Source organism: Poecilia latipinna, unplaced genomic scaffold, assembly GCF_001443285.1.
Source record: "Poecilia latipinna isolate Pla-1442-1.1 unplaced genomic scaffold, P_latipinna-1.0 Scaffold659, whole genome shotgun sequence".
Classification (NCBI taxonomy): domain Eukaryota; kingdom Metazoa; phylum Chordata; class Actinopteri; order Cyprinodontiformes; family Poeciliidae; genus Poecilia; species Poecilia latipinna.
This window is the reverse complement of record NW_015113275.1, coordinates 46320-71737: the sequence shown is the minus strand read 5'-3', so window position 1 is coordinate 71737 and position 25418 is coordinate 46320. Positions and strand designations below refer to the sequence as shown.

The following is a 25418-nucleotide window of genomic DNA, read 5'->3' as shown; positions in this document are numbered from 1 at the left end:
ACCAGACACAATCACACCTGCAGCTTTTATTAAAGTTTCATAATTTTTTTATTGAAAGAAACTGATTTGGAAAAATTTTCTTTCACCTGATTTTTTTTTCTTTTTGACTTATATGAATTATTGTCATTTTGGTCCTTAAAACGTCAAAATGTCCAATTAACCTTATATATTGGTCTGTCTGATTATGTAATTTTTAAATATTAAATGATAATTTGATAATTTATTCAGTACTTGAGTTAGAGTTTTTACCAAATACTTTTTTACTCTTACTTGAGTAATTTCTTGGACAAAGTAGTGCTACTTTTACTTATACTTTTTGGATTCTCTGCCCACCTCTGTGTATCAGTCTTTTGCACACCCTTTAAATAAAGTGTTACTTGGTGAACTGACAATAAATTAAACTTTGACTTTGAGTTGAGGTAGATGCATGTTAATCCTGTATGCAGACTTTATTGTTTTTAGCTTAAATGTGACATCAAAAGATCTGATATAATGTAATATCAAGCCTGTGATGATTGGATGTAAACTTCTGCCTAAGAAGTTTTAAGGAACCGTGAATCTACTAGACAGGAAGTCTTCGGAGGATTTTCCCTCCGTCGGGCAGCTGCGGTGGTACCACCGAGACGGATTTCCTCTTCAACCGTCTGCTTCTCAGGGTGGAAAAAAGAGAACAAAATGCGAAAGCTGACTTCCTGTTTTAACCAAGATGGACTTGGTCAGCAGGCGCAGTGAGAGCGACCTAACTCAGGGTTAAAGGTCAAAATGCAAACCTGTCGAACAATGGCAGGAAGCAGGCGATAAGTGATCCAGACCTTAAATGCTTGCGGAGTCCTCTGCAGCAGTTTTGATCCTGCCAGATGTTTCACACACATCTGCACAGTGTAAGCACTGAACATCCAGTCACAAGATTCAGGACAGTTTCCAAACACGTTGAGTCAAATTGGTTTCACCAGCTTTAAAAATGCTACGTAAAGCACAATTTCTGCAAGCTTCAGTCAGTTCAGTTTATCGGCTGTGATTTAACTCTGAAACCTACATGAATTACACTTACTTATAGTTTGCACTTACTTCTTGAAACTTGGAGTTTCTTGCCTGTACAGGACACACATATGTAAGACTGATCACATATGGTATTGGGCTTCAGGCATTTATGTTCATGTTCCTATTTAGAGTCAGTTATTGTGTAATAATGCACCCATTGTTTTAATTTCAAACCAAACTAAACACCTGCAGGGTAATCTGATGTTATTAATGTGCGCATTAATAAAATTTTAGGGCTACTTTTAGTTTAGAAGCACAATAAAAATAGACTTGAGTTCCTTTGGCAAAATAAAAATGTTCTTCCAGTCAGACATAAATAATTATTTTTATTTTAGGCGTTAAGATGCAGCTAGTCAGCGCAGGGTGTAGCGCTGCTAAACGCCTCACAGCTGCAGCAGTGCGTGTAGGTGGCATACTGTTAATCTAATAGTATTCTAAAAACAAAGCCAACTCACGCCTAGAAACTGAAATATATTCATGCAGACACGAATTCCTCTGATAAGTAGTCCTGGCATTGCTTCTTTCCACCACTATCTTCAGCTTTTCTTTTGATCGACCTGGTCTTAAGAAACTTATCCATTATTACTTTTAACACAATCCTTTGGTGAGCTAACTTTACACATTGCACTTTAAGCTCATATCACGGCAAATAAACGGTTGTTTGTATGCAGAGTGCATTCGCAAACAAGACATTTTTTATAAGTGAATTAATCTGCCAATGAACCTAATACTTTTACATCAATATTAAGAAATTATTGCCTTACAACAAGCTCCTAAATCTTTACTTATAAGTTAGTTTTGTCTTATTTCAAGATATTTGCACTAAAACGTAGACTAAAATACTTGGTAAGATTTTGCGTTTTTGCAGTGTGGCGAAAGAGGACAAAGATGAAGCAGCTTTAGTGATGGAACAGCAACCATCAGCCCTAGTGGTACAGGTCCTGGAGTCCAGTTGACCCGCTTATTGTTCTTTAAAAATGCTTGGTCATGTCACAGTGTTTGTTCCTACAGAAGGAAGTGACCCATTTCTCCCAAGCAGAGTTCCTCGGGTCCTCCTGGAAACAAAGGCCTGAACAGAAGTTGCTTCCCATCAGTCGGCTGACCTCAGTGGAACCAGCAGAAAGCCAACCGCGGGTTAGATTCCTGCTTTTGCTGATCAGGCACTTCCTGGTACAGTATCTCTGTTTTCTGCCTGCCGCAGAAAGGAAGTGAGTTGGGTTTTATGATGAGCAGAGATGAATGACAGGAAATGGAGGAAGTTTAATGAGTTGATGGGTGGCGGTGCGTTTGATGCTTTTTAACCCCAAAGTCATCCAGTTCCTGCTGAGCAGCTTCTGATGGGTCTTGTTCAGATTTATGAGGTTTCAAAAGGCTTCCATTGGATCAACACTTAACTATGGTGGGAAAACTAAAGCAACTGCATGATTTAATCTGAAAACAGCAAAACTACTAATACGGAGTTCTGTGAAAAGTTGCATTCAGTAGAAAACTATTACGAGGTCATCAGATGTACTACAGAACAGAGCTGAAGCCAACTGGTGACTATTTCTTCCTAACTTAATTCTAGTTATATATATTTACATAATATAGCTTTTAAATCAGGTTAACTGCGGTGTGGTTGTCAGCTAGTCATGGCCCACCTGGGTCTCCTTCCGGTTCTGACAGCAGATCAGGCTGAATCGGGTTAAACGCTCAGGAGAAAACATAGACCATCATCCTGCTCCGTCACGGTGAGGCAGATCCAAGATGGCGTCAGCGTCCCCACGCCGATAAGCATCCTTCATCATCCCATGTCCGAGTGAGGCAGATCCAAGATGGCGTCAGCGTCCCCACGCCGATAAACAACATATGATGCCACTCTGACCAAGAAGGTCCAAGATGGCGTCATTGTCTCCACGGCGACAAACAGACCGGGTGAGGCAGGTCCAAGATGGTGTCTTCATCTCCATGGCTACAAGCAATCCTTTTTTATCGCTTTATTGGAAATTCAAGAAAACATCGTATGACGAAGCACACAACAGTAACATAAGAGCATATTGTCAACCTTCACCATCCCGCTCTGACCGGGTTTGACTGGTCCAAGATGGCGTCTCCCTATCGACAGCGATAAGCAACCTGCAGCGGACTCTTCTGTAGTTTCCTACTTCAACTGGATTTTCTCCAGGATCTTCATGATGTGGGTTGCCATGACAACACAAACCTGTTGCCATGACAGATTTGACGGATGACTGAGTTTTCATGGTTAACCAATCTGTCCTTTAATAACCAAAGTTACTATAGTTAACGGAAACAGAAAATATTTTCGCTAAATTAAATAAACGGTAATTAAAGGGCGGGGGGAGGGGAGGAACTATGACTAACAAACTATATTATACGTTTATAATACTAAATCATACTGAAATTAGATATATAATACCCTTCTTATGCATATGAATATATTAGGCTTTCGAGATTATGTGAAATTAATTTTGCTCCACACAAGCAGTTTACGTCAGCGGTCGGCAAATCGAAATCCTCCTTTCTGAGGTTCAAACAATCGACCAATCATGAAACAAAGCCAGAAAAAGGTTTCAGTTTGACTTTTATTCAATGGCTTTCATCTTCAGAACAAACTTACGGGTTCTCCATTCAGTCATGTTGACTGTAAAATACAAAAACAAACACTGGGAATGTGCATATATAGAAAGAAAATACAACAATATAATAACAGTGATTATGATATTTAAGACTTCATGTTGGAAACATTGTTAGAAACCTAATCTTTTTAATGTTTCAGGATGAAAAACATCCAGTCTGTCATAAAGCAACAATCCTGTTAAATTAATATTAATAAAAAGCTTCGACATACAGTCCGTTAATACTGATCCATCTGGTATAATAATGTGCAAGAAATACAACGTTCAGAGCAGATTGTGCCAAGCAGCTGGGTGAAAGTGTGTGTGCAAATGGATTTATGCAGCAGAACAGAGAAAATAAACGCATGAAATCAACTTTTGGTTTTAAAGCATATTTAGGAAGAAATCAAGCAGCTTTGGAATCACTTGTTTATGTTGGGGGGGATTGAAGTTTATAAAGTTACAAAATCAACAGCAATAATTTGGGTTACTTAGAGAAAACAGTGGTTGGTTCATTTGTCAGTTTTTTCACCAAGTTATTCATTCATTTATAAATGTAGCAGTTTCACACTGAATATTTAGCTTGAAACCGCTACATTTCTACGTGAATGAATAACTTCGTGATATTTTCATCCGATAACAGGCTAAGTAAGTAACCCAGATTAATTTCTGAAAGTAACTGTCCCTGTCTCCGGTATTTGTGCTGAGTTCATTTATTTAAAGATTACACACTGCAGATACACAAAATCATTTTGTGGAGTTTCTAATGCAAATGTCTTATTACACTGGAAGTAGGACAAAACAGTCTTAAAAGTACCTTTTCAGCAATAAATAGGAGCTGGTTTAAAGTCAATAATTCCTTAATATTGATTAAAAAGTACTTCTTCTAACAACAGATTATTTTATCTATTATAATCTGAAAAATGTCTTGTTATAAGTGAAATAATTTGCCAATGGAACTAGTGCATTTTAATCAATATTAAGGAATTATCAACTTAAAACAAGCTCTTATATCTTGCAGAAAAGTTACTTGTAAGTTAGTTTTGTCTGATCTCAAGACAACTAAGATATTTGTGCTAGAAACTAGATCAAAATTAATTTGTAAGATTTTGTGTTTTTGCAGTGCATCAACATAATATTGAGCGTTAGACTCCTGTGGTCGTGCTGCAGCGCCCCCTGCAGTGCAACACCAGTCCATTCGTTTCACTGCCTGTTTTTAAAAAAAACGAGCGGCTCTGAATCTTCGGCGCTTCCAGCAGCAGACATCGAGACGCCTAAAAATAACTTCAACTAGAGTCGGGTCCACTAGGAGCGCCCCCCAGGTCCAGACAGCGGTCTCCATGGCAACAGTGGACCCCAGCGTCCAATCAGCCGGTGAGCTCGACAGGAAGCTCCCGGCTGCACAGCGCCTCCCACTGGCGGGCGAGCAGCGAGATCAGCCGCTCCCTGCTGTCACCCCCTGGCACAAAGATGCACCACTGCACCTCGCCCTGGCCGCCGGCCACGCCCCCCGGGGGCGGAGCCTCCGGGCCGGCAGGGGCGAAGTGGTCCATGGTGAGGTGGCAGAGCAGGTCCGGACCCGGCAGGTCGTCAAACACCAGGGTCAGGGCCTGGGGATAGGGCTGGTAGCCCAGCAGAACCCGGTCCAGGTCCCGGATCCGTCGGGCCTCACACAGCTGGTAGCGCCCTCTGGAGGACGGGACAGGAGGACAACATGATGTAACCATGGAGACAGGAGGACAGAGTCACTTCCTCAGACCAGGTGTGTTAAGGATTTGTTTAGGATTTATTATCTTAATATAATCTGAGCTGGAATTGTTATTATAAAGGACATTTAGGACTACATATCCCATAATGCCTTGGAAGGAGGAGGAGAAGATTTTAGATAGAGAGAGCCCCTACACTCTGTAGTAAATCATAACTGTTATGATTTGCTCAGCTGTCGTCTTTGGATTAGTCAAATATAATAATAATATACAACCAGGTGAGGCTAGAAGTGAGTCACCTGGACATGCTGGGTTAAAATCTCAAATCATCCCAGGATGGAAATCTCCCAACAACAGAGTTGTCATGGTTTGTGGCTGACTGACAGATTAGAAGTGGATGTGAGACCCGAATGGTTCTGTGTCCCACCTGGACGGCGGCTCCTTAGCGAAGTCCGGCAGAGGGTAGCTGACGTAGTCCTCGTCCAGCAGGAAGACGTCCGTCCCGGTGAGGACCAGTGTCCGGGGCTGGAGGACCGGAGACCGCTCAGTGGAGGCGGACGGCTGGCTGGGCATCTGGACCTGCAGGACAGACAGAGAGGTTACCATGGTTACCAGGGTCACCATGGCGCCACCAGGTGTAAAGCAGAGGTGTCCAAAGTGTGGCCCGCGGGCCATTTGTGGCCCTCTGAAGGATTTTGTGCAATCCCAAAAAAGTCAGAAACTGTGGGCCAGTGTTATAATGCAATAGTGCAAAACCTTTTTTAAGGTTTTCTATTTGTAATGATTTACAAATATAAAACTTTATAAGAAATAGAAAAATTTATAAGAAAACTAAAGCAAAAAGCACAAAAAGTTGATTTTTAAATACTTTTTTGCCCCCCACTGCTTTCAACTGAAGGGTTTTGCCCCTAGTGGCAAAAAGTTTGGACACCACTGGTCTAAAGGAGGACAGAGGTTGTCTTTAGAGCGTCGCTGATGAGAGGAAGCAGCTCCAGCAGTCCCAGAGCATGACGCTGCCACCACCTGAAGACGCTCCCTAAGGTGTCCAGTTTGTCTCAGAAGACGAAGGACAGCAGTTTTCACCTGGAAGACGAGCAGGTAGAGCAGGATGCTGCAGGAGGACGGAGGCACCTCGCTGGCAGAGGTCTTCCTCTCTGACACGATGAAGGTCAGGTCTCCCATCTCCTCGTCGCTGGGGTAAATGAAGCGCACACTGCTGCTGTGGACCAGCTCGTAGTTCTGCATCTTCCCTGCAGGGGGAGACACACGCAGTCAGATCTGGAGATCAGGAGGGACATGTCTCCATCTGTCCTCTGGGTTACCGGTGAACTGGGAGTAGAAGTCCTGGTCGGACGGGTCGGGTTGGGGCGGATGCTGCTGCTGCTGCAGGCTGAGAGCTGCCATCAGCCGCTGCAGGAAGACGCTCGTCCCGTAGCTGTCCCTGCTGAGACAGCAGACCACCTGGTCCGCAGAGCGTCCTGCAGGGACACAGACGGTCAGGACACGGGGACAGGTAGGCCTGTCATGGTAGGACACTTCACTGGACGATAAATTGACCCAAAAGTTATTGCAATGAATAATGTTGTTTTGAGATCATTTTTAAGTGATAAAATAATCATGGTATAATAATCCAAAAACACATCATCACAGATCAATAAACTTTAAACTAATGAACATTTAATACTGGAAGTGGAAGAAATTTTAAATATCTAAAATAAATAAGCAAAACAAGAGAAACATCAAGGGCTGGACAATAAATCAATATTGCAATAGACACTACATCAATATCAATAGATAATAAATCTGATAGAATGTTCAATAAATAAAATATTCTCTGAACTCCAATCCAGAACCACAAAGCATTCTGGGGGATGTAGGCAGAGGAAAGACTAGCTGTTTAACCTCGGCTAGCTAAGCTAACTGGTGGCATCAACTCACTTGCTCACTCTTTGGTTACCTAGCAACTGACTCATTCTCTGGTTACCTAGCAACAACTTGTTGAGTAACTGGCACAGCAGCAGTTTCAGGTTTTCCCTCATATCTGCTAAATAATAAACAACAACAGGGCTGAGTGAAAACTGTGGAAATAACAGGTAAGATCCGGCCAGCATTTTGGCAATATTTCAGATATTTAAAACAGAAAACTAATCAATAATTATCTATATCAACTGATATGAAGCGCTTATATCATGATAGGTGTTTTAGCCACAACAAAACAACAAAATTAATTATGAAGTCTCTTTAAACAAAATTGTCCTTCAAAAAAAAGGGCTAGTTGAGACCGAAGCACCAGACGGAAGACTTTAGTCAGAGTTTTTGGCAGAAAGAGAAAAACGATAAATCGAGCAAATGGAATTGAGATTATTTCAATTTGCAATGCAATTAATTGATTTATTGGTGCGACAGGCCCAGGGACGGGTCCACTCACCTACCACCCTGAAGTTCTGGTCAAACAGTCCCACGTTGACGGCCTGCAGCTCAGCCAGCCGGACGCTCAGGCAGCTGCAGAGACTCGTCTCAGCGTCCTCAGGGCTTGGAGCGTCTGTCCCTGAGATACACAGGGTCAGTGGACATGAGGACGCCGGGTCGGCATATAATCACCAGAACCGGTCCGCTCCTGGCAGTCCTACCTGAGTGGGGATGCAGCGGCGGGACGGAGTCGTCCAGCAGGAAGTAGATGGCCTCAGTGGACAGCAGCAGGCAGGAAGTGACCTCACTTCCTGGAGCCTTGTAGAGCAGCACAGAGAGCCAGCAGACATGCCTCAGCTCCTCGGCCTGCGACTGGGTCGGGGAAGAACCATCAGAACCAAAAGGACCTTCAATGGTCCGGAAACACAACTGCCTATTCTAGTTATTGATTATTCTACCGATTAACTGTCACATTCTGCAGATTTTACATTTAACCATTTTAGTCTTTTCATACAATATTACAAATTCAAATAATACTTTAATTCCTTTATTGAATCAGAAAATAAACATTTCCTTCCTAAAAATCAACAGCAGCTAAAAAACAATAAAAATACTTCTAACATCAACATGTGAAAATCCTTTCTGCTTCACTTAACATTAATACAGATCTGGGGATTACTTATTAGATTAATAACTGAATAGCAAAACATGATTAATAGATAGGCCTGTTGCAATAAGCAATAAATCAATTAATTGCATGATAAATTAAAGTATAATCATAGAGAAATTAAATACAGAAAATGTACAGACAAATAAATTTACAGAAAAAAAGTTTTTATCTTAAATAATAAATGTTTATCTAACGGATAAACGAGCCTCCACTAGGTGGCAGCAGTGTTCCAATTAATTAACAGGCTGATTGTTTAACTTATGACGATAAAGTCATAGTATTAGTAGAATAAAAATGCAATATTACAGAGAAGTTGAAAATGTTGAGAGTCATTTTAATGAGAAAAAGTTTTTATTTGAGGTGAGCAGCTCAGTCCGTCTGGTTCTTCCTTCTAGTCCCCTCAAGGTTCTGCTGATAATAATTTGGTGCTGATGTGTTAAAAGATTCAATGTTTCATTTTTTTAAAACAGATACTAAATGTAACTTCACAAGATGCTCAGTGTTCCTCATTTTAACAAAGTTTCAAATAGTTCTCATAAAGTTAGGACTTTATTCTTGTACTTTAGTGACGAGAGGAGAGAGTGTGAGTCGTTTGAAATGCTTCACCTGAGCTAAGTATCTGCTGAAGTAGGAGAACAGCTGCTGGCCTCCGAGTCCGGCCAGGAGCTTCAGTCCAGGTGAGAGGCCCGGGACCAGGTGGGGCGGCGGCTGGTTCTCGTCACCTTGGAGTCTCAATGAGTCCCGACTGCAGAGAGAAACAAAAACATCCAATTATGTCACCAACGGACAGAAACAGGCAGATCGGATTCATCTCATAAAACCCCATCCAGCTCGGTGTCTTTCAAAGAGAGGCCACCAGAGGGCGCCAAGGGGCTTCAGACGGTTGGAGGGAATGTTGGAAAAAAGTGCTAAAATAAAATCGACTAATAAATTTTGCAATCATACATTTTTAGTTATATATTTAATTGTCATTAAATTTAATCTGTCTTTTACAACAGTGCATTAAGGTCAATTAGATAGGAAAAAATTAATTTTCACCAAATAAATGAAATTTTCTGGGGGGAAGGGGGGAGAACAATTTAAAAAGTTGAACATTTGCTTGGAAAATTTATGAGAAAAAAAGCTTAGTAATTTCTGACTTTGAACATTTCCACCAAAAACACTCAGAAGTTTTGAGATTAATCTCAGACGTGTTTTTTTAATTATTATTTTGAATTTGTAAGTTTGACAATTTGAAAAGTTACTGCGATAAATGATAATGTTATTTTGAGACAGTTTTCAAGTAATATAATGGTAATACACATTCTCATATTAAATTCTAATGAACATTTAACACTGCTACACTTTTTAAGTATCCAAAATAAATAAATAAAAAACAGAAACAACAAATAAAACCAGTTATGAAGTCTCTGTAAACAAAATTGTCCTTGAAATAAGGGTCAGTTGAGACCAAAGCACCAGACTGAAGACTTTAGTCATCAAATTTTTGGTAGAGAGAGAAACAATAAATCAATTAGCTGGATTTAATTTATAATGCAATTAATTGCATATTGCAACAACACCCACCTGCTGCAGCCTGACTTCCTGTCTCTGCAGCCTGATTTCCTGTCGCTGCAGCCTGATTTCCTGTCGCTGCAGCAGCAGCAGGGCTCCTTGGTTCGACAGCAGCCTGGAAACAAGCAGCAGTCAGATGAGACGACCTAGTCGATTCTTTTCTCTGCAGCGACTTTTTAAAAATGTTTTTTCTCTGCTTAACAGACTTCCAGCTAAGTCGTCTTTTGTTAAGTGTTTGCTGTGAAATTAGCTAATAAAGCCTGTAAGTAGCTATGAGCCATTTTATTCTCTGTTTCTATGACATCACAGCAACTAGTAGACTGGACTATCATCATGTTGAAGTAGTGCGCCCCCTAGTGGTATTAGCTGGTCCTCACCGGGTCCGGCTGGGCCTGGGCAGGGCCTGCAGGGCCGGGGAAGCGCCACCACCTTCAGCCCCTCCAGGGAGGCTCTCCTCTGGCTCAGCTCCACCAGGAAGGAGCTCCTGTCCTGGGCCAGAGGGAAGAGCAGCAGCAGCCTCTGACCTTCAGCCAGCAGATCCACAGAGTGGCGCCTCCTGGTGGAAACATGATGCCAGCCGTGTTTAATTTGCTTTAATTCAAATCCAGTTTGTTTGTCTAGAAAATCCGGTTCGTTTGGGGAGGTGTGAACGCTAATCGAACTCAACCAACACACCTCGGTCTCGGTTCGATTAAAGCGAACTCTGGTTCGGTTTGAATGCATATGTGAACAGCAAGGAGATCACAGACTGTTCCAAAAGCAGGAAGTGGACTATAGTGCTGGGAATTCTGGGTAAATACAACCAAACAAACGTGCTAATCAAACACTAGAGAAGAGGAATTCTACAATCACTAAAATCTGACGCTACGGTGTTTTTGTTTACATTTTGTAAAGAAGGAAGTTACATTCAGCGGTTTCTTTTTTGTGTCAATTCCTTCGGTAGTTCTTGGAACAGCGCCCCCCCAGGTGAGGAGGGGAGCAGGTTTTTCAATCAATTTGGATCGCCTGACTCAGAGCAGTGTGAAAGAGAACCGCAGCAGCTGGAAGTGAACAAATGTTTGGTGCCCAAACGAATCGGACTATCGGGTCTGAAAACAGCCTCAGAGAGTCGGGTCAGAACCTGAGGCGGTGCTGCGGGTCTGGACAGGAAACGCGGTCGGGTCCGTCTCCCATCTCTCTCTGGTCGGGGTGAAGAAGAACCGAGCCGAGGGCCAAACGGACCAGCCTGCACCAGGATGACGAAGAGGAGGAGGAAGAGGAGGACAGGGGGACAGGGGCACGGTCCATCCACAGCTGCCTGAAGTCCATCCGGAGAACCCAGAGGGTTCTGGGCGTGAGGAAGAGGAGCGACAAGAGGCCGGCGTCCTCCGAGCCGAGATCGGAGGGGAGCTGGGTGGAACCGGAGGCCGGCGAGGAAGAGGAGGGAGAGGAGGAAGAGGAGCAGAGGATGTAGGTGGGGAATCCTCCCCGAGCCGCCAGACTCTCCTCCACCTCCCAGGGGCTGAGGAGCGAAGGAGGAAGGAGCTGAGGAAGAGGAGGAGCCAGGAGGTCTGAGGGGTCCTAGAAGAACCAGAACCAGAACCAGATGGTGAAACAATGAAAATATACACCTCAAGAAGGTTCTGACCCAACATGAAGGTTCTGAATGGGAGACAAATTCAACCCGACATTTGAATCGAACCACAGCGCCGACTCTGACCTGAAGCAGCCCGTTCAGCTCGGTTCTGGTCTGTTGGACCTCCTCGGCTTCAGAGAAGACGAACCAGCGGTTCTGACCCGTTTTGATTCCAAACGAGAGGCAGGAGTCCTGGAGCTCGGCCGGACAGTTCAGCAGAACCTGGGAGTATGGTACCAGCAGATCCGCCTGGAGGCCCGACAGAACCTCCTCCACATCTGGACTCTGGTCCGGGCCTGAGGAAAGATCTGAAACACGATTACCTGAGCGGCATCAGCTGACCCAGACGGATCCAGACCCAAACCCATTCAGAACCTCAGAGGTTAGATCAAATAAAACTTCAGAACGTTCTTCCTGGGAAATTACTAATATTATAAACTATCCACAATATTTATAATATCATTTACAACAAATCAATATTAATATTATAGATAAAACAATAATAAAATATTTATATCATTTAAATAAAATATTTTTGATAATTATTTTAAACAATATCTTCTTTTCTCCATATAAAGCCAGGTGCTTACCTGTCTCCTGATTGGCTGACAGGGAGTCACGTGACCAGCAGAGCAGTGCCAGCAGCCGGTCCGTCAGAACCAGACACGCCCCCCTCTGCTTCACCTCCTCGCCGACCAGGACACAGCAGCACCACAGAACTCTGCGGACCCGAACCTCCAGCTGCTCCTCGCTCGGCTCCTCCGGCCGGACGCCAGGCTCCTCCCCCTCCGGGAAGGGGGCGGAGCCAACCACCTCCTCCCCAGAGTCGTCCAGGCCCATCTCAAAGTAGCCGTCCCTGGAGCTCAGACTGCGGAGCAAAGGGAGGAAGCCATCTTGAAGAAAAGTCCCGAATTAAGCTGAGCAGCAGGAAGGTTTTCTAAAAGCTGACAGATTTCAGCTGCTTTCATTAGAAATATTTAAACTGAAAGAAACTTTGACATGTTTAATACTTTATAAAAAGTATTATTCAACATGTTTATTGAAACTGTCACTACATCATCACAGACAGATGATCTGTGAAAAAGATTGAGCTCCTCTGCCTTCTCCCAGTTCTGACTATAAACAACAAATCAGAGCCAGGAGGTGGGTCTTAGCGCTGTCAATCATCCTCACTCCCCTCCTTGATCTCTGCTATGCTGCAGTTAGCATAGCCTGTCATGAATGCTCAGGCTAGTTAGCATAGCCACCACTAGTTCCTGTAACCGTAAGTTGCCATTACTACATTTAGCAGTGAGTACATGAGGATTACTGACAGCGCTAAGACCCGCCTCCTGGCTCTGATTGGTTGTTTTTGGATGGGAGCAATTTATTTCTTCAGGGCAGAGGAAGGGAGGAGGCGTAGGAGATCATCTGCCTTATTTGTTTTTTAACAAATATGTAAAAAAAACAAAAACATTTTTAATAAAAGTTCCAAACTGCAGCTTTAAGTTCTGGATGTTCCAGACAGGTGAGAACTTCACACCTTTAGAAAAATTCAGGTAAAAAACTGGAAGCAAAATTAATCCGACATTAAACAGAACAACTGAGCAAAGATTGAAATTTGCTGCTTTATTAAAGCATTAAATACTTTAACAAAGAGTGAAATGAATAATTATAAATTCTCTGAGGGAAACTAATGGGAAGAAAACAGGAAGCGACAGAGAGCGGATGAATCACCTGCGACCGCCGACGTCGGTGGCCTGCACTTCAGACTGAACGTCTCTGGAATCAGACCTCCGCTCCTCCTCCTCCTCCTCTTCCTCTCCTCTCTTCGTCTTCTGCTCCCTCAGGATGGAGCTGAGCCGCTGGGAGAGCTGGGTAATGAAGTCTTTGTTGGACAGGGACAGGGCGAATAGAGCAGAGGGGAGCAGCGGACAGCAGGTGGCGCTGCAGGTGGAGCAGCGATCCTCCAGGCGACTGGAAAAGGAAGCTGAGCAGAAACAGCTGGAAGAAAAAGAATTTAAAAATTAGGTTTACATGGCGGTTTGAGTTTTAAAAACATTAAATCACATTTCATTTGTTTTACTGAGACATTTCTGTGCTTTCAGATCACTGAGCTCCACTGACCAGATGGCTGCAGAGGAAGAAGCCGCGTTCGCTGGTGGGAGTGGCTGTTCAGGCTGGCTGAGTGCAGAGTGTTTTATCTACAGGAGTAAAAACACACACACACAATAAAAACCCAGAAACCTCAGAGCGAGACAAAAGTCTCCACAGAAGACCTGACAGCTGACCTTTCACCCCATTTTAGCCGCTTATCCCCAAACACCCTGCCAAAATATTCTTAATGATAATTGGATATAAATTCAGGCATTGAGAGGTTAAAGGTCATCATAAATATTGTTGAGGTGGAGGCACTGGGCCTTCTGGTGGATGTAACATCTGAACGTTTAGCATCATTTAAGGTGGAGTTTCATATTAATCAACATGTAAATATGCCAGATTTAGCCACAGATGCTAGTTAGCATCACATCAGAGTCGCTCTGATCCGGTGCCAACTGCTCCAGCCACGTGGTTACCATGGTGATCAGGCGTGTCTGAGCCTCACCTGAGCAGGTTCAGCGGACAGGAGGTGTGTGTCGGAGATGTTAGGAGGGGGTGCGGCGTCTACAGGGGGAGGGGCGGCGGGGGGGTCGGGGTCGTCCTCTCTGCTGGTCAGTCCTGAACAAAGAGAAGCTGAAAGCGTCAGTGGGACGAGACTGGGTCTGTCTGGGCGGTCCAGCAGCCGATCTGACCCGGGAGGGCGGGGCATGATGTGATTGGTTCATACTCCCTCTGCCAAGCACAGCCTGATACATACATGATTACCTTGGCTGGGGCAGGACGAAGAGGAGGAGGAAGAGGAGGAGGCAGGAGGAGCTGCAGACGCCCTGGAGTCCTCACTGATCTGACAACAGAAAGAGGAGCAGCTCAACCAGCAGCGGAGGAGATCAATGCTTCGGTTTTAGCTCGGCTCTGATTCGCTACAGCTCAACTCAAACTGGGGATCAGCACAGATCCCTTGATGTCCAGTTGTCCTTCGCTACGAATGATCACACGGTCATTAAAGGCACCAGATTTTAAGCAGGAAAATGTTTCTGATTAAAAAAAAAGTTAATTCATTATTTCCATCTTTTAATATATTTATGATATTATATAAGAAAGATGTAAGTGATAAAATAAAAAATCAGCAGAATATGACCATTTTTAAAATCCAATTCATTGTCATTATAATAGATTATGATTATAATTGTGAGCTGCAGCCCTACATGAAACAGAACAAACTAAATAGAAAATGAATATTTTAGTGAACAACCACTGTATCTTCCGCAGAAGAGCTTAAAATTCCGACTTCCTGTTTACCTTCTTATCGCTGCTGCTCATGCGATCTTTGACCTCTTTGGCTTTCTGAATGGCTTTCAGCACTTCCACCGTGTCCAGCTCCTTCTCCGTCGTCGCTCTGCAGTCCAGGCTCACCTGACCACGACCGGGACGCAACAGGTTACAGACATGGCATCTCCAAGGTTATTACAGTGAACCAGAACAAACAAAATAACAAAAACTGAAACTGAGAAAACATTTTAACTAATAAACACCAACAAACGCACTCTAAAACCTAATTACAACTAACTGAATTAGACAAACAAAAAGTCACGATGAAATAAAGTTACACTATAATGAAAACCCCAAAACTATTATAACACAGGAGACCTTCTTCTCGTCTCCTCCTCCTGTCAGATGATTAATCTACCGGATTTAGACAGAAAAGCCTCTGATTCAGTCACCAGGACCAGCTGGTTTAGAAGAACTGGGCCAGGAGAAGAGCCTACCTCTGCTGCACGGTCCCCAAACTGGGCCAGAACCTTGGTTCTGTAGTCTGGGATGATGCACATGGGGTTACTGGACAGGTTGAGTTTCTCCAAGCAGGGCAGCGCTCCAATGTTCCTGATCTCCTCCAGCTGGGAAAACACACAGAGATCCACCATGAACAGGTTTTTACTGGAAACCATTAAACCAGGTCATTGTAGCTCATGATGGAGGCAGAGACATGCAGCCTGGGGAGATTAGCTACATGAGAAGTAAAATAGATGCCAACAATGATGAGAGAACATCAATTCGTTTTTCATTTCAACATGTTTGTGGAAAGAGTCTGGAGTGAGACAGTGCAGTACTGTGCCTCACCTCTGGAGGCGCTGTGCCACACAGTGAATGAAGCAGGAAGTTATTTCTATTCTCTTCACCAACACACTTGTTTAATTACAAATGTTCTACATGTTGATGCTCCACAATCTGCTTAACATATTCAATGAATGTGAGTGATACATTTAATCTTTCTGACTGTCCATAAATGAATGTACAGTGAAAATGTGAATGGTGAGGCAGGAAGTACCGTGCCTCACTGATAGAGGGCAGTGCTGAGCCCCATAGGCACAACAGGCAACAGGTGCTCTTCTTCTATGCATTGAAAAGACAATCAGAAAAATAGAGTAAATACAGCTGGGATAGACCTGTTAAAGGCCAATTTCCTTTTTGGCCACCAGATTTTTAAAAATGAGACAGAAAAAGGACAATTTTCACAACAAAGTAACTGATATTTGTGGAAAACGATAAGTGAGAGATAAGTATAAGGTTATACACAATTTTCAATATTTGTCCGAAAAGAAGGTCAGCCAAAGTAAACGTTTAAATTTTAAGAAATCAAATTAACCTTATATTAAATATTCTTTGGTTTTTCTGGCTTATTGCGGTTCTGATGGTTCGGTACAGATTACAAAACAATTAAAAGCTTTAATCAGTAAAACTGAAATGCAAGGTTCTATAATGGATTTTGGATTTGTACATCTGACTCGAGAGGAGTTGGTGCCTCATCAGTCATGAGCGTCACTGAATGGAGTGCAGAGTCCATTATGCTAACCAGCCGTTAGCATAATGGTGGTTACGCTAACAACAGGGTTACCTGTGCCAGCTGGTTGTGGCTCAGGTCCAGGTTGACCAGAGAGTAGAGCTTGGAGAGGCCGCTGAGCGTCTCCAGGTGGTTCCCCGCCAGGCTCAGCGTCTTGATGTTCCCCAGCCGCGTGTGAGCCGCCTCCAGGCTGCGCAGGCGGTTGTAGCTCAGGTCCACGTGCACCAGGCTGTAGAGGTGCTGCAGGAAACAACAAAACAGGCGGCTCAGCGTCAGACAGGACCTGCGGTTCCGATGGTTCAGGACGGTGCTGGACGGACCTGCAGGTTCTCCACAGACGACAGGTGGTTGTAGCTCAGGTCCAGGAACTCCACCTTCGGGATGAGTTTCTGCAACGGGAACACCATCAGCTCCACGCTGACACACACACTACACACACTGCAACATTTCCTACAGAGACTACAGAACTTCAACGTTTCCATAAATCCACACATTAAACATCATGACCTTTCTGGATGTTCCCTTCACTGGTCTGCAGAAAATAATGAACTTTATCGGTGAGAGGAGAAATCGGTTTAAAAAAGCTGTTTGGGTCAGTCTGGTTTTGGTCCAAGTTCAACAAGATTAAGTTCAACTGTCAAGGCAGGATGCTCGTCTTCAGGTTACCCATCATCATAACCCTGCCCCCCCACATGGTCCCACCCATCCAGGAAGCAGTCTGCAGAACCATTCAGATGTTTTCCTTTTCTCCACCAGTGGTGTCCCAAGTTCAGCTCTCCTCCAGAGAGCTGAATGATCTGGGGAACATCTGGAGGAAAATGTCTGACAATCTCACTCCAAAGGTTCAGTTTACAGGACGGAACAATAATAGAACCTGGCTAATTGCACACTTTCTATATTTCCACTGACGCCCAAAGTATCGGTTTATTTGATAGCTTCCACATTTAAGGTGGAATAAAATTATTCCTGACCAGGAGGACGAAACTTTCAGATCCTTTGTGATCAACTAGATTATTTTTATTTATCTTTAATTAGATCATAGTTTACAGGATTAGGCTCAAAGAGATTCTGAGGTTTCATTAGTTTTTAGGTCAGGCTAATCCTGACCGATCAGACTAACTCAGGGTTAGGTGAAGCTAGGCTAACCCTGACTCACCACTGAGTCGTCGACGGCGCCGATGCAGTTGTGGCTCATGTCCAGCGTGGTCAGGTGTCTCCAGACAGGAACCAGTGCCGTGACAGGACAGCCAGGCTCCGCCCCCTCAGGCTCCCACTGTGGAAACTCACTGGCCTCTGGGACGAGGATGGACTGGAGGGAGAGACGAGATCACAGGTTCAGGTTCTGGTGCATCTGGACCCAGGCTCCAGGTTCTAGCTTCAGGTTCTGGACGGACTCACTATCATGGACTCAGTGGAGCGGTGGAGGCTCAGCGTAGCCAGGCTGGCCCTCAGGGATGGCAGACCCTGGATCTGCTGCGAGCTGCAGTCGCTGATCTGAGGATGGAGACAAAGAGACGCTTTCAGCACAAACATGATCAAACTCTCTGGGACGTCGTCGACGTCTCGGAGCCGTCGTCGACGTCTCGGAGCCATCGTCGGAACTTTGGAGAACATCAGGAGTTAAATGTTCTCAGATCTCACGCCGGTCGTCCTGCTGAAGCATTGTGGGAGCTGAAGTTACCTCAATCTGCAGCAGGGACTTGAACACCGACAGGTCGAAGGGGAGACTGCTCTCCTCGATGTTACTGGTTCCTACAGGGCCTCTGCTCCCTGAAATCTAACCAGAACCAGAACCTGCATGAACACCCATGCACTCTGCAGCAGGAACACGCAGTGAGGCGGCGTTACCTTGAGGTAGCGCAGCCTGCAGGTGAAGTCCAGGATGTGTCCCAGGTCCGTTCTGGCGTCTCCGCTGAGGCAGGTGGGCGTGGCCAGGCGGAGCTGCTGGGAGACGGAGTAAAGCTGCAGCGGACGCAGAGAAAACACCTCTCCAGCCTGCAGCAGCTGCTCCCCTGCAGTACAGAGACACAGCAGCTAGATGTGACCGGCATTTCACTCAGCAGATCCAGAAGTTTCCGGTGGTTCTGCCTCTTCGCCTAAAAACGGTGTAAAATGGTCCCTCTGACCTTTATGGAAGAGCTCCTCCGCCAGCGCTGCTGTGATGCCATTAATCTCCTGAAACAAGAGATTAAAAGGATTTCATTTTGGATTTAACAAGAACCAGAAATCAACTATCAGTTGAAAAAACATCGCAGAGAAAAACCTGAACATCACAGAGAGAAAAGGAGAACTGCTGATTATGACCACCAGTCCCCTGCCTGACAGCCACAGTTTCAGTCTGACTTTCTATTCTCCTTTTGTTTCAACATCAAGCTGCTATGAAACAGGAAGACAATAAAACAGTCTGGTTGTTTTGTAGCAGAGCAGGTGCTCTGTACCCCCCTGCAGCTCTAAGGAGGAGCTGCACCTTGTAGGTGAGGCTAGGTCCAATCAGGTGTTTTAAACAGCAGAATGGTTGCCACGGAGATTAAAGGATTTCTCAAACAGGCATGAAAGAATCAAAGCACCACCGCAGTGTGGTTTTGATGAGTGAATAACATTATGGCATGATGCAATGCTCAAAAAAGTTGATTTTAGTTATTTTTTTAAAACTGGAGCAGGAAGTTTTCTGTCAGCCATAATTAAACGAGCTGGTCATAGTGCACCTGCTCAGGTGATACTCACATAGAGGTGGAAGTGCAGGAAGTAGGCGAGCGGAGTGGGCGAGGCCTGTGGAAACTGCTGCAGCAGCGTCTGCAGGTAGAGTTCCAGCTCCTTCTGCCGCCGCTCCACCAGACTCTTGGAGTTCTTCCCCAGGATCTTCTTGGGAGGAAGGAGACGGCGGTCCACCTTCTTCTCCATCGTCAGCTGCAGATTCAGGAGTAAAACACAGACAATGTTACAGTTTGACGCCTTTCTCCTCAAATCCTGGCAAACCACAGTCCTCAAAGTGTTCAACAGTTACACAACAAACAATAATACAACTGAAAACTATGGGGTTGAGATGGGAGGGAAAAGAAGTTAAAGCTGCAGTTTGTTTTTATAAAAAAATATGTTTTTTTTTTACATATTTATTAAAACTGTCACCATGTCATGGGCTGTTGCTCACCTTCTCATGCAGCTCGTAGAAATCGCTGTAGCGGTGCTTCACCGTCCACCGGTGCAGACCATCCATTACATCGATGATGTAGACCTGAAGGAAAACAACAAAGAGCCGTCTCCATGGTCACTGCATCAAAACACAGCAGATCTGTTTAACTGTTACGGTAATCTGGTGCTCAGTTGGTGCTGCATTGATGCATCACTGAGTCAATGCAGCATGGCATGGAGGAGAATACCCTGTGGTTCTGCTGAGGTTCTGGAAGTCCAGATTGATTTAGACTGGTGATTGTTGCTTCTGGTGACCTTTAACATCCTATTGACAAGTATTTCATCTAGTGGTCCTTCTGGATCTCTAAATGTTTTAGGATTTCATCCTAATCTGATCTGAGAGAACACTTCGGCCCATTGAGCAACGCTGGAGAGAAGCTTCTGATGTTGTCTTTGGCTCTGGAATGTAACAGCTGACTTGGATTGGATGCACATGTTGCACATCATTTTCCTTTCATTTAACTTTCCATTAATGTACTTGCATAAAGCCCAGTATGAACAATCAGCTTCTAATTGACCTTTTGTAGCGTCCCCTCCTTATGGAGAGACTCACTGAGCGTCTGCTGCCTTTCCCGTGATTTTAAGAGCCATAACTCAGTGTTAAAATTTTTGAAATCTTGTTTTTCTGGTCTTATTTATTACAAACTTATGATAAACTAGATTTGATCCTTCCTGTAACTGTAAGCTTTAATCGCTAAAATGCATCACCGTGTGTGATGTAGCAGCATCACCGGGTGTGATGTAGCCCTGATGACTGTTTCATTAAACGAGACAGAATGTGTTACCATGACAACGGCAGATCTAAAGCCTTCGACTGTCAAACAGAGGGGCTGCAGCCTGTCTGAATGTTTCATTTAGCATCAGTCTTGCCACAGCCCTAGCTAGCAGCCGTACCGTGTAGTTCTCCACCAGCTCCGAACCGACCACAGTCACCTTCCGGGCCGGAACCGCCTCTGGAAAAGGGCCGGGCTCCATCCTAATCCGCGGAGAAACACGCCGAACCGACTAGAGCGTTAAAAAAGCCAACATTTAATTAAAACCGCGTCACAGAGAACCCGCCGCCATGTTTGTTATGATGCAGCAGCTGCTGACCGCTTCAAAAAAAAAAACTTTATTAACAATTCTTTTGACAAACAGGAAGTTGTTAAACTGGAGTCATGTGATCTGATTTGTTTTCATTTTTCTGTCTCTTGGCTCTGAAACTCATTTTGTTGGTTTTATTCAGCTTTTGCATAGCTTTGACTTTGTTGTTTTGTTACATATTTAATGGCCGATGTGGCCGGATGATGCATTTTAAGCAGTTTAATAAAGTTTTTGACATAAAGAGCCTTCTGTGTCATTTTGGTCTATTTATCCTTTTTCTAAATGTGTCTTAAATACACTATTACTGCAATTTAATTCCTACTTTTATTTATTTGTTATTGATTATATAATTATTAACACTGTTAGACCCATTTTGTAATATCACAACATCAAACAACAAAAAGTTAAAATGTTGATTTTTCTTTATTTTTTCTAGATTGAACTCTACTGTTCGGATTGGATAGGAAATGCAAACCGAGCAGCAACGGCCTCTACTCCTAAACTCAGCAAGATATCTGTGATTCAGTGACCCAGATTAATGGAACAAGAAGAAAGTAAAAAAAAAAAGAAATGCAATGTCTAAAACGTGTGTACATGTGTCATTTTTGTGCAAAATTTGCACAAAATGCAAACTAAATCATGTTTTATGTTCAACTTTGCAACATTTCCATCAAACTTCCCAAAAACAAAAAACAAAACAAAAAACATGAAAACGTCATTTTTTATTCTCCAAAATAAAAAATCACTGCACGACTCCAGGGTTAAAGGTGAATTTCTAGAGCTCACATGTCTCTGAGCGGGTATTCATCATGCTTACCCACCCTGCGGTTTCACGGATGTTTTTAAAGTGGAGTAATAAATTCCAACCGCGTGGTGGCGCTGCTGGAGCAGGGACGGGACAGAAGGCATCTGTTCTGAGGAAGACTCTTTCTTTTTTCTTTTTGTCTTCAGCATGCCCCCTGCTTGATTCATCCATTGACCTGGTTTCTGATTAATCTTCTCAGCTTTATATTTTGATGATTTACCATCATCAAACTTGTTGTTAATTATTACACATCAAATATGCTGGTCAATATTCCAGTTATTATGGTTCAAAAGTAACTCTAAACAAGTGGGGGTTTAGTCTTGATTTAAAGGAACTCAGTGTTTCTGCTGCTTTGCAGTTTTCTAGAAGTTTGTTCCAGATTTGTGGAGTATAGCTGAATGCTGCTTCTCCATGTTTGGCTCGGATTCTGGATGCAGAGCAGAACCAGAACCAGAAAACCTGAGAGGTCTGCTGTCTTGCAACAGACCTGCTGTCTTAGCAAAGATCTGTTGCTAAGACAGCAGCAGATCTTTAAGCCGTTCAGTGATGTATAAACTAACAACAGTATTTTAAAGTCTATTCTCTCAGTGAAGGACTTTAGAACTGGGTGATGTTCTCTCTCTTCCTGTTTTTAGTCAGAACACCAGCAGCAGCGATCTGGATCAGCTGCAGCTGAAGAATTGATTTTTTAATTTGACCTGTTGCTGTAATCAATGCAACTCAAGATACACTCATTGAGTTTCTCTAGATCTTGCTGGGACCTAGAGATCCAGGAAGAACATCCTGGAAATGTTCTTCAAGTGATAGAAGACCGACTTTGTAACTATATTTATGTATTTCTGAATGTTCAGAAATACATAAATACATTTTGGGCCTGATCTCCAGTTTCTAGCTGTAATAACTGAAGCTGCATGCTGACTCTATGGTTCCTCTTTAGATCAACAGATAACTTTAGTTTTGTTATTTCCAGTATTTTTATAGTGTCTCTGAATTTTAAAGTATTACGAATAAAAAGTTTATTAGTTAGTTCACAACGTCCAACTTTATTAATAAACATAATAGTTTAATTATAAATGTCAGGGGTTGTTTAATTTGCCTTTAACCTTGCAGATTTAGTGGACGGTGCTCTAATGTGCTGCAGCAGCCACAGAGCTGCTCGAGTTGTTGTTGTCAGACAGGATGGGGGTGGGGGGTGGTAGCTGTGGATCAGATTACAGCAGCTATAACCGAACCGGACTGAACCATCATCAGGCTGCAGGGGGAGTAACGCTCTCTGCTGGAGACAAAGAGCTTCATCCGTCTGGGTCCAGAGGTCCAATTCTCAGCAGATCCACCGACATCTTTGACCTTCTGTCATGTTCAGAGGTTTAATCCCCAACCGGAGGCGCCTGAAGGCACCGCCCCCCTTCCTCTGCAGGAAGTGGACCAGTCCAGCTCTTTATGTTGGCTGTGAGGAGGAGGAGGAAGAGACACATCGAGTGCTGTCAGAGCTGAGAGCATCACACTCCCTGACCGAACTCCAAGCAGCCTGACGTTCCCTGAACGCCTCATCAGTTCACTGCATTCATTCCGCACCCGATCCAGCAGCTGATCCAGCCTTCAGTCAGGAGAAGAAGAGACATCGGGGAGAAGAGAGTCAGACCAGCAGGCAAGCTGCTGCTGCAGGCGGAGGAAGAGCGGGCGATGCACCAGCCAAAGCCAGAGGTCAAGAAGAAAAGAGCCAGAGTGGTGAAAAGGTAGAGCGACAGAGAGGAGGATCAGCCGTGATCTGAAGCAGAAGCGATGTGAAGCAGGAGGAGGCGGTGAGAAACACAAGAAATGCTCTCAGAGATCATGTGTAGGAGGATCTTCCAGCAGCAGAGGCGGGAGGACGAGAAGCTGAGAGACGCCGACATCCGCAGGAAGAGCGGCGAGACGCCCGGCTGGACGGCCGGCTGGACTAAGAGCTGCAGCGGCCGCCTGCAGAGCCGGAGGCAGAGGGGGCCCAGGGCGCGCCTTCCCCGCCACAAGCCCCGCCCCCATCGCCCGCAGCGCCCCCGCAGGCCACTGCGGTCTCTGCGTCCGGTCAACGTCCAGGGCAAGGGGGCCCGGGGCATGCAGGCCCCCCAGAACACCAACCAGTTCCTGATGCAGGAGAAGTACCAGATGCAGCAGCTGCGCTCCGACTCGGTGGGTGGCGACAGCGGCTGCAGCTCCGACAGCGACCTGGAGCTCACAGACATGGACTCATACCTGGGCGTCCTGGAGAACGCCAGGGGCGGCCTGTTGGACGGCCCTGAGCCGCCGCCACAAGGACCGCCGGGGCCTCGCGTCTTCCTGCAGGAGGACAGCGTCCAGTACGTCCCCTCGGAGGACGACCTGCAGCTGAGCCACAACTTCATGCAGAGGGACTTCGCTCAGTTCTGCGACTTCCTGGCAGCGTGAGGATGACCTTGTGACCGTAGGGGGCGCTGTTGCATTTTAACGCAATGCTTAAAAAGTGGAGGGGGAGGGGGGGAGCAAACGCAAAATAATAAAATACAAAACAAGCAACAAATAAACAGTAATATCTGATCACTAATAATATGACTACTTTTGGAAATATTTACATAGACCTGTCACAAAAAACAATTTTGCTGGACGATAAATTGTCCCAGAAGTTATTGCAATAATATTGTTATTTTGAAACCATTTTCAACTAAATTATGCTAATAGTATAATAATGCAAGAACCCATTCTCAAAGATTAAATTCTAATGAATATTTAACACGAGAACTGAAAGACCTTTTAGATATCCGGAATAAACAAACAAAACAACAGAAACGGCAAATAAAATAATTTATGAATATTGTCCTTCAAAAAAGGGCTAGTTGAGACCAAAGACTTTGGTAGGAAAAGAGAAAAGAGAAAAACAACAAATAAAGCTTAAGGAATTTTAATTTATCATGCGAAAAAGTTATTTATTCCAACACATAACAATTAAATACTTGAGTAGTAGAGTTTAGTATTTTACTATAAGTTACAGTTGGTCACAGTTTCTGATAAGAGCTTCATATTCTGTGACTGTATATATTCCCTGATAGTCATAATCTTTGTGGTCAAATGTTACTTTTGATTATTTTTTTAAAATTTTCTTTATTTCTCCTTTTGCGTTTGTTTCCGCCGCCGCCCTACAAAGGTTACAACAAAGGTTACAACAAAGGTTACAACAAAGGTTACATTTGTGTTAAAATGCAACAGCTCCTCTTATTGTCACAGATTATGGTGTAACACCGGCCAGTTTACTGTTCTCACTGAGTCAGAATCTGACCAGACTCCAACAGAACCGAACCAAGTGGAGCTGGGTTATTGTTTTCTACCATTTTTATTTGTCTTTGTCCTGTCTTTGCTGTGGACACTTGGACATAAACGTCTCCAGTCTCTGGTCTCTGTCTCTTGTTGTTGAACACAAAAGGAAATGGTGGGCATGAGCCCCAACAGCCAATCAGCATCCAGCTGGCCAGATCAGGCTCAGATGATTGGCCGATGAGAACTCTGTGAAGCTTTTTACTGTAAACCCAATGAAAATCAATAAATGTTTGTTATTATGACTATCTTTGTGGATTTACATCAGTATAAATTTTCAATTATTACAATAATGAAATTGTAACATTTCACATAAAACCAGTTATAGAGCTTTAAAACTCCAAAATCTACAAACTCAAGACATTTAAGGCACAAAAATTCTTAAAAATATTTAATCAACATAATAAAAATAACATTAAAAATAAATACATTAAAATCCTGAACACGTTGGACAACCAAGTTATGAGGAATTTAGCAGACGATAACCAT

General features: G+C 44.0%; 3 protein-coding genes and 1 long non-coding RNA gene across 6 annotated transcripts in view; 2 read left to right on the top strand and 2 right to left on the bottom strand.

Annotated features, from left to right (window-relative positions):
- Positions 1-2970, bottom strand: part of stab1 (stabilin 1) — a 68110-nt gene extending 65140 nt beyond the window's left edge. The window contains exon 1 of the mRNA XM_015043992.1: positions 2682-2970. The gene's annotated coding sequence lies outside the window, so the exon portion shown is untranslated. The remainder of the gene's footprint in view (positions 1-2681) is intronic.
- Positions 2971-4862: 1892 nt separating this feature from the next.
- nisch (nischarin) lies at positions 4863-20828 on the bottom strand. Of its 3 annotated transcripts, none has more exons than XM_015043988.1 (28): positions 20612-20828; positions 19677-19760; positions 19253-19435; positions 18655-18703; positions 18377-18540; positions 18210-18305; positions 17927-18022; positions 17685-17837; positions 16849-16917; positions 16583-16768; positions 15456-15584; positions 14989-15102; positions 14455-14533; positions 14195-14307; positions 13717-13793; positions 13327-13593; positions 12201-12478; positions 11695-11918; positions 11116-11555; positions 10373-10551; positions 10008-10110; positions 9048-9186; positions 7993-8143; positions 7791-7910; positions 6685-6840; positions 6446-6612; positions 5790-5941; positions 4863-5345 (listed from the first exon to the last, which is right to left on the bottom strand). In XM_015043988.1, the coding sequence occupies exons 1-28, from the start codon at positions 20690-20692 to the stop codon at positions 5024-5026; spliced, it is 4371 nt and encodes a 1456-aa protein (XP_014899474.1). In that variant the 5' UTR covers positions 20693-20828; the 3' UTR covers positions 4863-5023. The 3 variants fall into 3 exon arrangements, with proteins under 3 accessions (XP_014899474.1, XP_014899475.1, XP_014899476.1); XM_015043989.1 differs by having other exon boundaries at positions 11695-11906; XM_015043990.1 differs by lacking the exons at positions 4863-5345; positions 5790-5941; positions 6446-6612; ... (9 more) ...; positions 13327-13593; positions 13717-13793 and having other exon boundaries at positions 14214-14307; positions 14447-14533; positions 20612-20827.
- Positions 20829-22673: 1845 nt separating this feature from the next.
- LOC106954470 (coiled-coil domain-containing glutamate-rich protein 1) lies at positions 22674-24130 on the top strand. The gene has a single exon (XM_015043987.1). The coding sequence runs from the start codon at positions 23424-23426 to the stop codon at positions 24027-24029; it is 606 nt and encodes a 201-aa protein (XP_014899473.1). The 5' UTR covers positions 22674-23423; the 3' UTR covers positions 24030-24130.
- Positions 24131-24469: 339 nt separating this feature from the next.
- LOC106954469 (uncharacterized) lies at positions 24470-25179 on the top strand. Its single transcript, XR_001426372.1, has 2 exons — positions 24470-24762; positions 24799-25179. It is a non-coding gene; the product is annotated as an uncharacterized LOC106954469 (long non-coding RNA).
- Positions 25180-25418: the final 239 nt, after the last annotated feature.

Bases quoted from the DNA above. Each gene is read 5' to 3' on its own strand.
- LOC106954470 (XM_015043987.1), top strand. From the start codon at position 23,424: ATGCTCTCAGAGATCATGTGTAGGAGGATCTTCCAGCAGCAGAGGCGG.
- nisch (XM_015043988.1), bottom strand. From the start codon at position 20,692: ATGGAGCCCGGCCCTTTTCCAGAGGCGGTTCCGGCCCGGAAGGTGACT. The intron at 18,023-18,209 runs GTAACTTCAGCT...CTCCATCCTCAG, and splicing joins AGTCCCTGCTGCAGATTGAG to ATCAGCGACTGCAGCTCGCA. The intron at 17,838-17,926 runs GTGAGTCCGTCC...CTCTCCCTCCAG, and splicing joins GCTCCACTGAGTCCATGATA to TCCATCCTCGTCCCAGAGGC.